This window comes from Pelophylax lessonae (assembly GCF_965119305.1).
Source record: "Pelophylax lessonae genome assembly, chromosome: 8".
Lineage (NCBI taxonomy): Eukaryota > Metazoa > Chordata > Amphibia > Anura > Ranidae > Pelophylax > Pelophylax lessonae.
The window spans coordinates 296,923,281-296,940,424 of record NC_138775.1 but is presented as its reverse complement, the minus strand read 5'-3'; the positions used below and the strand labels follow the sequence as shown (position 1 = coordinate 296,940,424).

Here is a 17,144-nt window from a genome sequence, read left to right as displayed (position 1 = left end):
CTGCATTCATTCATCCATTCATCCCTTCCTCTCTGCATTCATTCATCCATCCATCAACTCATCCTCTGTCTCTCCCTACATCCATCCATCCCTCTCTGCATTCATTCATTCATCCATTCCCCCCCCCCCCCTCTGTATTTATTCATGCTTCCCTGCATTTAACCACCCATCCCTCCCTCCCTACATTCATCCATCTATATTTTGTCTCTCACTTCATTCATCCATCCCTCCCTGCATTCATTCATCCATCCCTCAATCCATCCATCCCTCCCTGCATTCATTCATCCATCCCTCAATCCATCCATCCCTCCCTGCATTCATTCATCCATCCCTCCCTGCAATCATTCATCCATCCCTCAATCCATCCATCCCTCCCTGCATTCATTCATCCATCCCTCCCTGCATTCATTCATTCATCCCTCCCTGCAATCATTCATCCATCCCTCAATCCATCCCTCCCTCCCTGCATTCATTCATCCATCCCTCCCTGCAATCATTCATCCATCCCTCAATCCATCCATCCCTCCCTGCATTCATTCATCCATCCCTCCCTGCATTCATTCATCCATCCCTCAATCCATCCATCCCTCCCTGCATTCATTTACCTATTCATCTATCCTCTCTCTCCCTTCATCCACCCCTCCCTTCATCCATCCATTCCTTTCCTGTGATGTCTCTGCGGGGTGCCTGTAAAGTCTTTGTGGGGTGCCTGCGATGTCTCTTCTGCGGGGTGCCTGCGATGTCTCTTCTGCGAGCTGTCCGTGATGTCTCTGCGGGGTGTCTATGATGTCTCTTCTGCGGGGTGCTTGTGATGTCTGCATTGTGTGATGTCTCTGCGGGGTGCCTGCGATGTCTCTTCTGCGGGGTGCCTGCGATGTCTCTTCTGCGGGGTGCCTGCGATGTCTCTTCTGCGGGGTGCCTGTGATGTCTCTGCGGGGTGCCTGTGATGTCTCTGCGGGGTGCCTGTGATGTCTCTTCTGCAGGGTGTCTGCGATGTCTCTTCTGCAGGGTGCCTGTGATGTCTCTTCTGCAGGGTGTCTGCGATGTCTCTTCTGCGGGGTGTCTGCGATGTCTCTTCTGCGGGGTGTCTGCGATGTCTCTTCTGCGGGGTGTCTGCGATGTCTCTTCTGCGGGGTGTCTGCGATGTCTCTTCTGCGGGGTGTCTGTGATGTCTCTGCGGGGTGCCTGTGATGTCTCTTCTGCGGGGTGTCTGCGATGTCTCTTCTGCGGGGTGCCTGTGATGTCTCTTCTGCGGGGTGCCTGCGATGTCTCTTCTGCGGGGTGCCTGCGATGTCTCTTCTGCGGGGTGCCTGCGATGTCTCTTCTGCGGGGTGCCTGCGATGTCTCTTCTGCGGGGTGCCTGCGATGTCTCTTCTGCGGGGTGCCTGCGATGTCTCTTCTGCGGGGTGCCTGCGATGTCTCTTCTGCGGGGTGCCTGCGATGTCTCTTCTGCGGGGTGCCTGTGATGTCTCTTCTGCGGGGTGTCTGCGATGTCTCTTCTGCGGGGTGTCTGCGATGTCTCTTCTGCGGGGTGTCTGCGATGTCTCTTCTGCGGGGTGTCTGCGATGTCTCTTCTGCGGGGTGTCTGCGATGTCTCTTCTGCGGGGTGCCTGCGATGTCTCTTCTGCGGGGTGCCTGCGATGTCTCTTCTGCGGGGTGCCTGCGATGTCTCTGTGGGATGTGATGTCTCTGCGGGGTGCCTGCGATGTCTCTTCTGCTGGGTGCCTGTGATGTCTGCATTGTGTGATGTCTCTGCGGGGTGTCTGTGATTGTCTCTGCGGGGTGCGATGTCTCTGCGGGATGTCTGTGATTGTCTCTGCGGGATGTCTGTGATTGTCTCTGCGGAGTGTCTGCGATGTCTGCATTGTGTGATTGTCTCTGCGGAGTGTCTGCGCTGTCTCTGCAGGATGTTGGTAGTGAAATGTCATATTTTCTTCCTCCAGCGATGGGGCGATCGGTGGTCAGACACTCTTCGAGGAAAATACCAAAGAAGGAACAGAAACTCCCAACTAACAAATCAGGTAGGAGGGGGGAGGGGTGTCTGCCATTGAAATATCCGGTAAAGATGAATGGATACAAAACATTCCCAACAGAATTCTCTTCTGCTCCTCCAGACTGGAAACGCCCCACCAGCTGACCCCTGTAGGATTGTGTCCCCCAGGTGGGGAGGATGCGATCGCTGTGTGCATCCCCATCTTCAGCTCATACTGGAGGGTTCGTTTAAAACACAACTAGATGTACATTGAGGTTTATCTATGGAGTGGGGGGAAGGGTTAGAACCCATCAGGGTGAATTCCGTTCACTTCCTGTCTTACAGACACAACAGGAAGTGGAAGAAAATTTCTCCAAAGTGCGGTGAAATCTCCTCCTGGGCAGTAATCACCATAACAGGTGTCCCCATTGGAAGGTTTCCCCTCACTGTGCACTTTCGGATTTCCCCGCACTTTTCAGTGCTGTGTAATTTCAGGTAATGGCGCCTCGCAGTCTTTCATACATGCTGTGTGGATCTGAGTCTTTCATCTGCTTATATTTTACCTCCCCTGCCCCCCCCCCCCCCAATCAACATAATATTTCAATAATACCCTTCTATTTTCATTACATACTTTATTTTCGACCCAGTGACCTCATCACTAGGTGTCTGTGCTTCTCTATGCATTGCAGGCAGATCGTGGCTGGTGGGAGGAGCTGACAGGCTGCTGTACATACCGTGTTACTCTGAAGACTGGGTCTTATCATTTTGGCTACAAAAAACACACTATGGCTTATATTCAGGAGGTGTCTTATCCATGTCCCCGGTCTTCTCTCCCGCTGTCGGCTCAGGAGTCCTCATTATGACATCTTTAATCCCAAAAATAATCCTTCGGTAAAGTCATTGTGAAAGTAAACTGCTAAAAAAATGAAAGGAACTCTTTTCAATCAGAGTATACCACCAAGACAGGTAAACTCCTGGGATATTGATCTGGTCAGTTAAGTAGCAGAGGGGGTTGTTAATCAGATTCAGCTGCTTTGGTGTTAATGAAATGAACAGGTGCACTAGATGGGCAACAATGAGACGACCGCTAAAACAGGAATGGTTTTACAGGTGGAGGCCACTGACATTTTTTTCCCCACTCCTCTCTTCTGACTGTTTGTCACTAGTTTTGCATTTGGCTGGGGTCAGTGTCACTACTGGTAGCATGAGGCCATACCTGGACCCTATAGAGGGGGGTCAGTGTCACTACTGGTAGTATGAGGCCATACCTGGACCCTATAGAGGGGGTCAGTGTCACTACTGGTAGTATGAGGCCATACCTGGACCCTATAGAGGGGGTCAGTGTCACTACTGGTAGTATGAGGCCATACCTGGACCCTATAGAGGGGGTCAGTGTCACTACTGGTAGTATGAGGCCATACCTGGACCCTATAGAGGGGGTCAGTGTCACTACTGGTAGTATGAGGCCATACCTGGACCCTATAGAGGGGGTCAGTGTCACTACTGGTAGTATGAGGCCATACCTGGACCCTATAGAGGGGGGTCAGTGTCACTACTGGTAGTATGAGGCCATACCTGGACCCTATAGAGGGGGTCAGTGTCACTACTGATAGTATGAGGCCATACCTGGACCCTATAGAGGGATGTCAGTGTCACTACTGGTAGTATGAGGCCATACCTGGACCCTATAGAGGGGGGATTCAGTGTCCCTACTGGTAGGATGAGGCCATACCTGGACCCTATAGAGGGGGGTCACTGTCACTACTGGTAGTATGAGGCCATACCTGGACCCTATAGAGGGGGGTCACTGTCACTACTGGTAGTATGAGGCCATACCTGGACCCTATAGAGGGGGTCAGTGTCACTACTGGTAGTATGAGGCCATACCTGGACCCTATAGAGGGGGTCAGTGTCACTACTGGTAGCATGAGGCCATACCTGGACCCTATAGAGGGGGTCAGTGTCACTACTGGTAGTATGAGGCCATACCTGGACCCTATAGAGGGGGTCAGTGTCACTAATGGTAGCATGAGGCCATACCTGGACCCTATAGAGGGGGTCAGTGTCACTACTGGTAGTATGAGGCCATACCTGGACCCTATAGAGGGGGTCAGTGTCACTACTGGTAGGATGAGGCCATACCTGGACCCTATAGAGGGATGTCAGTGTCACTACTGGTAGTATGAGGCCATACCTGGACCCTATAGAGGGGGGATTCAGTGTCACTACTGGTAGGATGAGGCCATACCTGGACCCTATGGAGGGGGTCAGTGTCACTACTGGTAGTATGAGGCCATACCTGGACCCTATAGAGGGGGGATTCAGTGTCACTACTGGTAGGATGAGGCCATACCTGGACCCTATAGAGGGGGTCAGTGTCACTACTGGTAGTATGAGGCCATACCTGGACCCTATAGAGGGGGTCAGTGTCACTACTGGTAGGATGAGGCCATACCTGGACCCTATAGAGGGATGTCAGTGTCACTACTGGTAGTATGAGGCCATACCTGGACCCTATAGAGGGGGGATTCGGTGTCCCTACTGGTAGGATGAGGCCATACCTGGACCCTATAGAGGGGGTCAGTGTCACTACTGGTAGTATGAGGTCATACCTGGACCCTATAGAGGGGGGATTCAGTGTCACTACTGGTAGGATGAGGCCATACCTGGACCCTATAGAGGGGGGTCAGTGTCACTACTGGTAGTATGAGGCCATACCTGGACCCTATAGAGGGGGTCAGTGTCACTACTGGTAGTATGAGGCCATACCTGGACCCTATAGAGGGGGTCAGTGTCACTACTGGTAGTATGAGGTCATACCTGGACCCTATAGAGGGGGTCAGTGTCACTACTGGTAGCATGAGGCCATACCTGGACCCTATAGAGGGGGTCAGTGTCACTACTGGTAGTATGAGGCCATACCTGGACCCTATAGAGGGGGTCAGTGTCACTACTGGTAGTATGAGGCCATACCTGAACCCTATAGAGGGGGTCAGTGTCACTACTGGTAGCATGAGGCCATACCTGGACCCTATAGAGGGGGTCAGTGTCACTACTGGTAGTATGAGGCCATACCTGGACCCTATAGAGGGGGGTCAGTGTCACTACTGGTAGTATGAGGCCATACATGGACCCTATAGAGGGGGTCAGTGTCACTACTGGTAGCATGAGGCCATACCTGGACCCTATAGAGGGGGGTCAGTGTCACTGCTGGTAGTATGAGGCCATACCTGGACCCTATAGAGGGGGGTCAGTGTCACTGCTGGTAGTATGAGGCCATACATGGACCCTATAGAGGGGGTCAGTGTCACTGCTGGTAGTATGAGGCCATACCTGGACCCTATAGAGGGGGTCAGTGTCACTGCTGGTAGCATGAGGCCATACCTGGACCCTATAGAGGGGGTCAGTGTCACTACTGGTAGTATGAGGCCATACCTGGACCCTATAGAGGGGGTCAGTGTCACTACTGGTAGTATGAGGCCATACCTGGACCCTATAGAGGGGGTCAGTGTCACTACTGGTAGCATGAGGCCATACCTGGACCCTATAGAGGGGGTCAGTGTCACTACTGGTAGTATGAGGCCATACCTGGACCCTATAGAGGGGGGTCAGTGTCACTACTGGTAGTATGAGGCCATACATGGACCCTATAGAGGGGGTCAGTGTCACTACTGGTAGTATGAGGCCATACCTGGACCCTATAGAGGGGGGTCAGTGTCACTGCTGGTAGTATGAGGCCATACATGGACCCTATAGAGGGGGTCAGTGTCACTGCTGGTAGTATGAGGCCATACATGGACCCTATAGAGGGGGTCAGTGTCACTGCTGGTAGTATGAGGCCATACATGGACCCTATAGAGGGGGTCAGTGTCACTACTGGTAGTATGAGGCCATACCTGGACCCTATAGAGGGGGGTCAGTGTCACTACTGGTAGTATGAGGCCATACCTGGACCCTATAGAGGGGGGTCAGTGTCACTACTGGTAGTATGAGGCCATACATGGACCCTATAGAGGGGGTCAGTGTCACTGCTGGTAGTATGAGGCCATACATGGACCCTATAGAGGGGGTCAGTGTCACTACTGGTACTATGAGGCCATACCTGGACCCTATAGAGGTAGCACAGGCAGTCCAACTCCTCCAGGACGGCACATCAATACATGCCATTGCCAGAAGATTTGCTGTGTCTCCCAGCACAATCTCAGGATCATGGAGGAGATTCCAGGAGACCGGCAGTTACTCTAGGAGAGCTGGACAGGGCAGTAGAAGGTCCTTAACCCATCAGCAGGACCGGTATCTGCTCCTCTATGCAAGGAGGAACAGGATGAGCACTGCCAGAGCCCTACAAAATCACCTCCAGCAGGACACTGGTGTGAGTGTCTCTGACCAAACAATCAGAAACAGACTTCATGAGGGTGGCCTGAGGGCCCAACGTCCTCTAGTGGGCGCTGTGCTCACTGCCCGGCACTGTGGAGCTGGATTGGCATTTGCCATTGAACACCAGAATTGGCAGCTCCACCACTGGCGCCCTGTGCTTTTCACAGATGAGAGCAGGTTCACCCTGAGCACATGTGACAGACGTGAAAGGGTCTGGAGAAGCCGTGGAGAACGTTATGCTGCCTGTAACATCGTTCAGTATGACCGGTTGGGTGGGGGGTCATTGATTGTCTGGGGAGGCAAATCCATGGAGGGACGCACAGACCTCTACAGGCTAGACAATGACACCCTGACTGCCATTAGATATTGGGATGAAATCCTTGGACCCGTTGTCAGACCCTACGCTGGTGCAGGGGGTCCTGGGTTCCTCCTGGTGCACAACAATGCCCAGCCTCATGTGGCGAGAGTATGCAGCCAGTTCCTGGAGGATGAAGGAATAAATATCATTGAATGGCCCCCACACTCACCTGACCTAAACCCAATAGAACACCTCTGGGACATTATGTTTCTATCCATCCGACGCCGCCAGGTTGCACCTCAGTCTGTTCAGGAGCTCAGTGATGCCCTGGTCCAGATCTGGGAGGAAATACCCCAGGACACCATCCGACATCTCTGTAGGACCATCCCCCGACATCAGGCATGCATACAAACACATGGGGGCCACACACACTACTGAGGACCATTCTGAGGTCCTGCAATGACATTTCATGAAAATGGACTCACCTGCTGCATCATTTTTTTACTTTGATTTTCGGGGTGTCTTTGAATTCAGCCCTCTGCAGGGTGATAATTTTCATTTCTATCAAACGATGTGACATCCTTTCCAGTCCATACCAGTATAGATCCTAACACATTACCCAGTCCATACCAGTATAGATCCTAACACATTACCCAGTCCATATCAGTATAGATCCTAACACATTACCCAGTCCATACCAGTATAGATCCTAACACATTACCCAGTCCATACCAGTATAGATCCTAACACATTACCCAGTCCATACCAGTATAGATCCTAACACATTACCCAGTCCCTACCAGTATAGATCCTAACACATTACCCAGTCCCTACCAGTATAGATCCTAACACATTACCCAGCCCATACCAGTATAGATCCTAACACATTACCCAGCCCATACCAGTATAGAGCCTAACACATTACCCAGCCCATACCAGTATAGAGCCTAACGCATTACCCAGTCCATACCAGTATAGAGCCTAACGCATTACCCAGTCCATACCAGTATAGACCCTAACACATTACCCAGTCCATACCAGTATAGATCCTAACACATTACCCAGTCCATACCAGTATAGATACCCAGCATGAGATTTTTCCCCATTCAGATCTGATGTGTTTTCAAAGTGTTCCTTTGTTATTTTTTATTTTTTTGGGCAGTGTATATTATCCATTTTGTAAAAAGATTATATTATGTCCAATGTGTCTCTTTTTGTAACTTTACTGTCAAAAATACTTTTTCTGATCCTCTGGAGCTCTTCTAGCTTGCTCCGAGCACTGCAGGGGGAGGGGCCGAGATCCCCACTGACATTAGCCCTGCTCCGAGCACATTGGAGGGAGGGGCCGAGATCTCCACCTACATCAGCCCTGCAGAGGGAGGGGCCAAGATCCCCGCTGATATCAGCTCCGCTCCGAGCACTGCCGAGGGAGGGCCCGAGATCCCTGCTCTGAGCACTGCAGGGGGAGGGGCCGCTGATGTCAGCCAGGAGGAGAAGAGAAGAGTTCCAGCGGGTCACGTGAGCGCCCAGCAGCGCTGTAAATAACGTATTTTCGACAAATTTACAAAAGGAAACATTGTACATTATATTATCTTTTTTACAAAACAGAATATATATTTTTACAAGAACTTTAATAAGGCTTATTTTTGGGGCAGGGCTTATTTCTGGGGAAACACGGTAGCTTCTTGAAAATATCACAGCACCCTACCTCAGGATGTTTTCGCTGGATAGTAGGCAGTACTCCTCTGAGGAGCCCTCTGAGTCTGGGTACAAGCAGTGGGAGGAGTTATGTAAATATCACAGTGCCTTGATGGGTGGGTGTCCTTCTGGAGGAGTGGGCGTTCCTAGGCTGCCTGCATTTGCATAGGTAAGGTTCTGTCTGATTTGCTTGATGTTTTTGTTTTTTTTGCAGTCTCTCCAATCCCCGTGTATCATTCTTTCACCCACCCGGAGGCGGAGTCCCTCCGGAAGGACCTCTTGGCCTGGTATGACCTCCATAAGAGGGACCTTCCCTGGCGGAGATTGGTGAGTACTGCTGGAGATCTACTTGATATTTCTCATCACTGTAAAATGAGCAACAGATGTTGGGCTGGGATAAGGCGTGGGCAGAAGGGGCGTCTTCCTTGGGCCCTATGTTAAAGGAATAGGGGCACCGCAGGTTCCTTCTACTATAAGCCTGACAAGAGTAGTGACAGCGACATCACTTCTTCTGCCAGCCCAGTGCTGGAAGCGGCAAAGAGAGGAGGAGAGAGCCGGGAGGAGGTGCGGGCTGTGCTCTCTCTCCCCTCCTCCTCATAAACTCACACATAATAAACAGAGGGGGGCACAATTTGGCATCTTTGCCCTCGGCACTGAACAGAAATGCCCCCCCCCCCCAACCCAATATACATTCATCCCATTTAAAGTGTATGTACATGCGTGACCCAAATTTACTGTGCGTCATTAATTGTTAATCTATTTATTCGTTTTTATTGTTCTTGTATTTTGTAATAAGAATGTGTGATCGCTAATCTTTCTAGGAGACAAAGCTTTAATCCCAATTGTCCAGCGCTCAAATGGGTCAATGAATTCACATAACTGAATGTGGGCGGGATCTTGGGAGGAGCTATGCAAATATCAAAATGCCTTGATAGGTGGATGTCAGTCTAGAGGAGTGGGCGTTCCTAAGCTGGTTGCAAATGCATAGGTAACGCCCACATGTGATGCTGAGCCTCCATGATTGGAAGAACTGAAATGAGAAGAATGAAAGGGGCGGGGCCGGGAATATTCAGACTGGGGAGATAAGGCTAGATAATGGTGGATGTCCTCCAGCCAGGAAAGGAGGCGGGGCTCTATCTGACTTGCTGCAGCTTCTAATGCACATTGTGAGAAGCTCGCAGTGTGCAGTGAAATCAGAGGAAGTTATTTCAGTCCAGGAGAGGAGCCGCTACACCTGTGCAAGAGTGAAGGGGGAGGGGCCACTACACCTGTGCAAGACTGAAGGGGGAGGAGCCGCTACACCTGTGCAAGACTGGAGGGAGGATTTGGGAGAGCTGCATACTGTGAACATGCTGAAAAATAGATTTGGGGGTTTCAAACCATTATTAGCTGCAATCATGTTATTACAGGCCAGCGAGGAAAGTGATGCGGATCGCCGAGCGTATTCAGGTGAGACCCGGAATGGGGAGCAGAATGATTATTATATATTATCTTCTCTATACAACGTGCCTGACCCCTCATGTCTGACCACCTCTGAAATGTATACCTTTCTTATATCTATATACTGTATATACTGTGCCTTCCTCCATTCATCCCTCCCTCCATCCATCCCTCCCTCCATGCATCCATTCATCCATCCACCCCTTCCTCCATCCATCCTTCCCTCTCTCCATCCATCCCTCCATTTATCCATCCATCCCTCCTTCCATTCATTGATCCATCCCTCCATTCGTTCATTCATCCATCCCTCCATTCGTTCATCCATCCCTCCATTCGTTTATTCATCCATCCCTCCATTCGTTCATCCATCCATCCCTCCATTCGTTCATCCATCCATCCATCCCTCCATTCGTTCATCCATCCCTCCATTCGTTCCATCCCTCCATTCATTCATCCATCCCTGCATTCATTCATTCATCCCTCCCTCCATTCGTTCATCCCTCCTTCCATTCATTCATTCATCCATCCCTTCCTCCCTCTATGCATTCATCCATCCATCGTTCCCTCTATTTATTCATTCATTCATCCATCCCTCCCTCCCTCTATTCATCCATCCATCCATCGCTCCCTCTATTTATTCATTCATTCATCCATCCATCGCTCCCTCTATTTATTCATTCATTCATCCATCCGTCCCTCCCTTGCTCCATTCATTCATCCATCCCTCCCTCCCTCATTCCATTCATTCCAACCCTTTGTTCATCACTCTCCTTCCATCCATCCTTCCATCCATCCATCTGTTAATTACTCTCCTTTTCATCCATCCCTTTATGCATTTATTCATCCATCCATCATTCCAGTCATCCATCCCTCCCTCGGTTCATCACTCTCCTTCCATTCATCATTCCATCCTCCCATCTATTCATCCATCCATCCCTCCCTCCCTCCATACATCCATCCATTCATCCATCCATCATTCCAGTTATCCATCCCCTCCCTCTGTTCATCACTCTCCTTCTATTCATAATTCCATCCTTCCTTCTATTCATCCATCCATCCATCCATCCATCCCTCCCTCCATTCATCCATCCATCCATCCCTCCCTCCATTCATACATACATACGTACATCCATTCATCCATCCATCCATTCATCCAGCCATCCCTCCCTCCATTCATACATACATACATACATCCATCCATTCATACATCCTTTCATCCATCCATCATTCCAGTTATTCATCCCTCCCTCTGTTCATCACTCTCCTTCCATTCATCATTCCATCCTTCCTTCTGTTCATCAATTCATTCCTCCCATCATTCATACATTCATCTATCCATCATTCCAGGCATCCCTCCCTCCTTCTGTTCATTACTCTCCCTCCCACTATTCATTCATTCATACATTTATCCATCCTTTCATTCCTCCCTCCATTCACCCACCTGTCCCTTCTTCTTTCCATTTTTATATATATATAGTTTTTTTTCCTCTATCTATGCCTTCCTCCATGCATACATCTCCATTGTGTATATATACGGTATAATCCGGTAGTAGTCGGGTGTCACATAGACCCGGTATAACCATTATATCAGATCTGGGATATTTTTTGGAGGACATACAATCCCCAATATTCTATATAAATGCTCGGATGTATATCTCTTTAAGCTGTGCAGTGAAGTTTGGCGACATTGTGGCGATTCGCTGTTATTGATTCCTTTGTCTCCTCCCCCTCGCAGTGTGGGTGTCGGAGGTGATGCTGCAGCAGACTCAGGTGTCCACCGTCATCGACTATTACAACAAATGGATGAAGGTGAGCTGGTGGACGGGGGAGGGGAGCTCATTGCCGATTGTACCCAGTTACAGTCATTGTCATCGATCTTCTTTCTAATGGAACATCAGATTTAATCTTCTGGGTATTGGGTGGGAGAACTTGTTTAAAAAATCTGGATGATCCCCAATATAGAGTCACAAATTAGAAAGAGATGGTCCCTGTTCCTCTTCAGAAGGGGAATGGGGATTTTTAAGTCCCCACCCCCAGACCAGTAAACAATGTAGCACAACATATAAAATGACACATTTTTATTTAAACAAAGTTTAAAAAAAAGCTCCATAAAAGGTAATGTATCATAGCCATAGACATATAATACAAACGTCTGTACATCAGCAAATAACAGGAATTATATGGATTGACACGTTTCGCCCAGAGGCTTCTTCAGGATCCACTTTTCAATGTTTTTGGATCTTATAGCTCAAAAGCCAAAAAACGCAGGAAATTCAATGCACACCTGCTGAGAGAAAGCAGCATATTATGATTACAGACGTGGTATTTGTCAGAGGTGTATAAATAATCACTAGAAGAAAAAAGTCCCAACCAAAGAGAAGCCATCAAGTGGACATAATTTATAGATTGATGAATAATTGGGCCTTGTTATTATTGGCCAAAACATCCAAGTAAAAGGTGATACATACACTATATTACCAAAAGTATTGGGACGCCAGCCTTCACACACACATGTTGTTTACATTACGTGATCAGCTGTCATTGGCTGACAGCTGATCACATGGTATGGGGCCGGGACCGGCCCTTTTCTCCGATCTGTGATCAGCCGAGTCTCATGGACTTCGCTGATCACAGAGCGAGCCGCGCGTGTGCGCCCCGCAGCAAGCAAGCAAGCAAGCAAGCAAGCAAGCAGGCAGGCAGGCAGGCAGGCAGTTCATGCACAGGAGGACATAAATGGACGCCCTCCCGGCAATGTAGGTCCGCGCTGTAGCCGTCTTTCAGCTATAGCGCGGGCATGAAGAAGTTAATGAAGCTTTGACAATAAAAGCTGGAAGCTGATTGGTTTCTATGGAGAAGTGCCCCAGATTCTTCAGGTTTAGTAAATCTCTCTCAGTGTGACTCGTCTCTATACGGATCTCATGTGATCTTCCTTCCGTTGTTTAATGTTCTGTTATTTTTATCCCCACAGACGTGGCCGACTGTACAAGACCTGGCCGGGGCCTCTCTGGAGGTGACTTCATTGCTCTGAAATGTTTCCTTGGAATCTCCCATATCTACTGACCATTAGAATTGTTCTTTACATGAGCTAGATAAAGTGTCAGCATTCCAGAAAGGGTAATATTGGGGGTATTAGACACCATGCTAAAGAAGGGTCAGTATGTGGAGGAGAGGAGTTACGGGGTTATGGCGGTGCTCCCAATGTTTGAGGACAGAGATGGTGGTAACAGAAGACTATGACCGTATACACATTGTACAGACGGGGGGGGGTGTAAGAGAATGGGGGGAGGATGGAAATCACTTGTAGTTTTTATTGCTTGCTATACAATGTGTGCTGGGGGGGGATATACAGGATAGACCAATGTATGTGCTGGGGGTGGGATATACAGGATAGACCAATGTATGTGCTGGGGGTGGGATATACAGGATACCAGTGATGGCGAACCTTGGCACCCCAGATGTTTTGGAACTACATTTTCCATGATGCTCATGCATGCTACAGTGTAGTTGAGCATCATGGGAAATGTAGTTCCAAAACATCTGGGGTGCCAAGGTTCGCCATCACTGGGATAGACCAATGTGTGTGCTGGGGGTGGGATATACAGGATAGACCAATGTATGTGCTGGGGGTGGGATATACAGGATAGACCAATGTGTGTGCTGGGGGTGGGATATACAGGATAGACCAATGTATGCGCTGGGGGTGGGATATACAGGATAGACCAATGTGAAGGATGGGGTGGGATATACAGGACAGACCAATGTGTGTGCTGGGGGTGGGATATACAGGACAGACCAATGTGTGTGCTGGGGGTGGGATATACAGGATAGACCAATGTGTGTGCTGGGGGTGGGATATACAGGACAGACCAATGTGTGTGCTGGGGGTGGGATATACAGGATAGACCGATGTGTGTGCTGGGGGTGGGATATACAGGATAGACCAATGTGTGTGCTGGGGGTGGGATATACAGGATAGACCAATGTGTGTGCTGGGGGTGGGATATACAGGATAGACCAATGTGTGTGCTGGGGGTGGGATATACAGGCTAGACCAATGTGTGTGCTGGGGTGGGGATATACAGCATAGACCAATGTGTGCGCTGGGGTGGGATATACAGGACAGAGCAATGCGTGTGCTGGGGGTCGGATATACAGGATAGACCAATGTGTGCGCTGGGGGTCGGATATACAGGATAGACAAATGTGTGTGCTGGGGGTGGGATATACAGGATAGACCAATGTATGTGCTGGGGGTGGGATATACAGGATAGACCAATGTGTGTGCTGGGGGTGGGATATATAGGATAGACCAATGTATGCGCTGGGGGTGGGATATACAGGATAGAGCAATGTGTGCGCTGGGGTGGGATATACAGGACAGAGCAATGTGTGCGCTGGGGGTGGGATATACAGGATAGACCAATGCGTGTGCTGGGGGTGGGATATACAGGATAGACCAATGTGTGCGCTGGGGGTCGGATATACAGGATAGACAAATGTGTGTGCTGGGGGTGGGATATACAGGATAGACCAATGTGTGTGCTGGGGGTGGGATATATAGGATAGACCAATGTATGCGCTGGGGGTGGGATATACAGGATAGAGCAATGTGAAGGATGGGGTGGGATATACAGGACAGACCAATGTGTGTGCTGGGGGTGGGATATACAGGACAGACCGATGTGTGTGCTGGGGGTGGGATATACAGGATAGACCAATGCGTGTGCTGGGGGTGGGATATACAGGATAGACCAATGCGTGTGCTGGGGGTGGGATATACAGGATAGACCGATGTGTGTGCTGGGGGTGGGATATATAGGATAGACCAATGTATGCGCTGGGGGTGGGATATACAGGATAGAGCAATGTGAAGGATGGGGTGGGATATACAGGACAGACCAATGTGTGTGCTGGGGGTGGGATATACAGGACAGACAGATGTGTGTGCTGGGGGTGGGATATACAGGATAGACCGATGTGTGTGCTGGGGGTGGGATATACAGGATAGACCAATGCGTGTGCTGGGGGTGGGATATACAGGATAGACCAATGCGTGTGCTGGGGGTGGGATATACAGGATAGACCGATGTGTGTGCTGGGGGTGGGAAATACAGGATAGACCAATGTGTGTGCTGGGGGTGGGATATACAGGATAGACCAATGTGTGTGCTGGGGGTGGGATATACAGGATAGACCAATGCGTGTGCTGGGGGTGGGATATACAGGATAGACAAATGTGTGTGCTGGGGGTGGGATATACAGGCTAGACCAATGTGTGTGCTGGGGTGGGGATATACAGCATAGACCAATGTGTGTGCTGGGGGTGGGATATACAGGACAGAGCAATGTGTGCGCTGGGGGTGGGATATACAGGATAGACCAATGCGTGTGCTGGGGGTGGGATATACAGGATAGACCAATGTGTGCGCTGGGGGTCGGATATACAGGATAGACAAATGTGTGTGCTGGGGGTGGGATATACAGGATAGACCAATGTATGTGCTGGGGGTGGGATATACAGGATAGACCAATGTGTGTGCTGGGGGTGGGATATATAGGATAGACCAATGTATGCGCTGGGGGTGGGATATACAGGATAGAGCAATGTGAAGGATGGGGTGGGATATACAGGACAGACCAATGTGTGTGCTGGGGGTGGGATATACAGGACAGACCGATGTGTGTGCTGGGGGTGGGATATACAGGATAGACCAATGCGTGTGCTGGGGGTGGGATATACAGGATAGACCAATGCGTGTGCTGGGGGTGGGATATACAGGATAGACCGATGTGTGTGCTGGGGGTGGGATATACAGGATAGACCAATGTGTGTGCTGGGGGTGGGATATACAGGATAGACAAATGTGTGTGCTGGGGTGGGATATGCAGGATAGACCAATGTGTGCGCTGGGGGTGGGATATACAGGATAGACCAATGTGTGTGCTGGGGGTGGGAAATACAGGATAGACCAATGTGTGTGCTGGGGGTGGGATATACAGGATAGACCGATGTGTGTGCTTGGGGGTGGGATATACAGGACAGACCGATGTGTGTGCTTGGGGGTGGGATATACAGGACAGACCGATGTGTGTGCTGGGGGTGGGATATACAGGATAGACCAATGTGTGTGCTGGGGGTGGGATATACAGGATAGACCAATGCGTGTGCTGGGGGTGGGATATACAGGATAGACCAATGTGTGTGCTGGGGGTGGGATATACAGGATAGACCAATGTGTGTGCTGGGGGTGGGATATACAGGAGAAAACAATGTGTGCGCTGGGGGTCGGATATACAGGCTAGACCAATGTGTGTGCTGGGGTGGGATATACAGCATAGACCAATGTGTGCGCTGGGAGTGGGATATACAGGACAGAGCAATGTGTGTGCTGGGGGTGGGATATACAGGATAGATCAATGTGTGCGCTGGGGGTGGGATATACAGCATAGACCAATGTGTGCGCTGGGGTGGGATATACAGGACAGAGCAATGTGTGCGCTGGGGGTGGGATATACAGGATAGACCAATGCGTGTGCTGGGGGTGGGATATACAGGAGAAAACAATGTGTGCGCTGGGGGTCGGATATACAGGATAGACAAATGTGTGTGCTGGGGGTGGGATATACAGGATAGACCAATGTATGTGCTGGGGGTGGGATATACAGGATAGACCAATGTGTGTGCTGGGGGTGGGATATATAGGATAGACCAATGTATGCGCTGGGGGTGGGATATATAGGATAGACCAATGTATGCGCTGGGGGTGGGATATACAGGATAGAGCAATGTGAAGGATGGGGTGGGATATACAGGACAGACCAATGTGTGTGCTGGGGGTGGGATATACAGGACAGACCAATGTGTGTGCTGGGGGTGGGATATACAGGATAGACCAATGTGTGCGCTGGGGGTCGGATATACAGGATAGACTGTGTGTGCTGGGGGTGGGATATACAGGATAGACCAATGTGTGTGCTGGGGTGGGATATACAGCATAGACCAATGTGTGCGCTGGGGTGGGATATACAGGATAGAGCAATGTGTGCGCTGGGGTGGGATATACAGGATAGAGCAATGTGTGTGCTGTGGGTGGGATATACAGGATAGATCAATGTGTGTGCTGGGGGTGGAATATACAAGACAGACCAATGTGTGTACGGGGTGTGGGATATACAGGATAGACCAATGTATGTGCTGGGGGTGGGCTATATAGGATAGAGCAATGTGTGTGCTGGGGGGGAGGGAATATACAGGATAAACCCATATGTTTACAGGGGGTGGGATATACAGGATAAACCAATTTGTGTGCTGGGGGTGGGATATACAGGACAGACCAATGTGTGTGCTGGGGGTGGGAT

The 17,144-nt window shown here is 50.0% G+C and overlaps 1 protein-coding gene across 1 annotated transcript in view; it reads left to right on the top strand.

Moving 5' to 3' along the window:
• MUTYH (mutY DNA glycosylase) overlaps window positions 1-17,144 on the top strand; it is a 28,127-nt gene that overhangs the window by 1,559 nt on the left and 9,424 nt on the right. Inside the window, exons 2-6 of the mRNA XM_082264884.1 lie at window positions 1,944-2,021; window positions 8,560-8,672; window positions 9,755-9,794; window positions 11,521-11,594; window positions 12,754-12,795. Coding sequence (XP_082121010.1) covers window positions 1,946-2,021; window positions 8,560-8,672; window positions 9,755-9,794; window positions 11,521-11,594; window positions 12,754-12,795 — 345 coding nt within the window. The 5' untranslated portion in view covers window positions 1,944-1,945. The remainder of the gene's footprint in view (window positions 1-1,943; window positions 2,022-8,559; window positions 8,673-9,754; window positions 9,795-11,520; window positions 11,595-12,753; window positions 12,796-17,144) is intronic.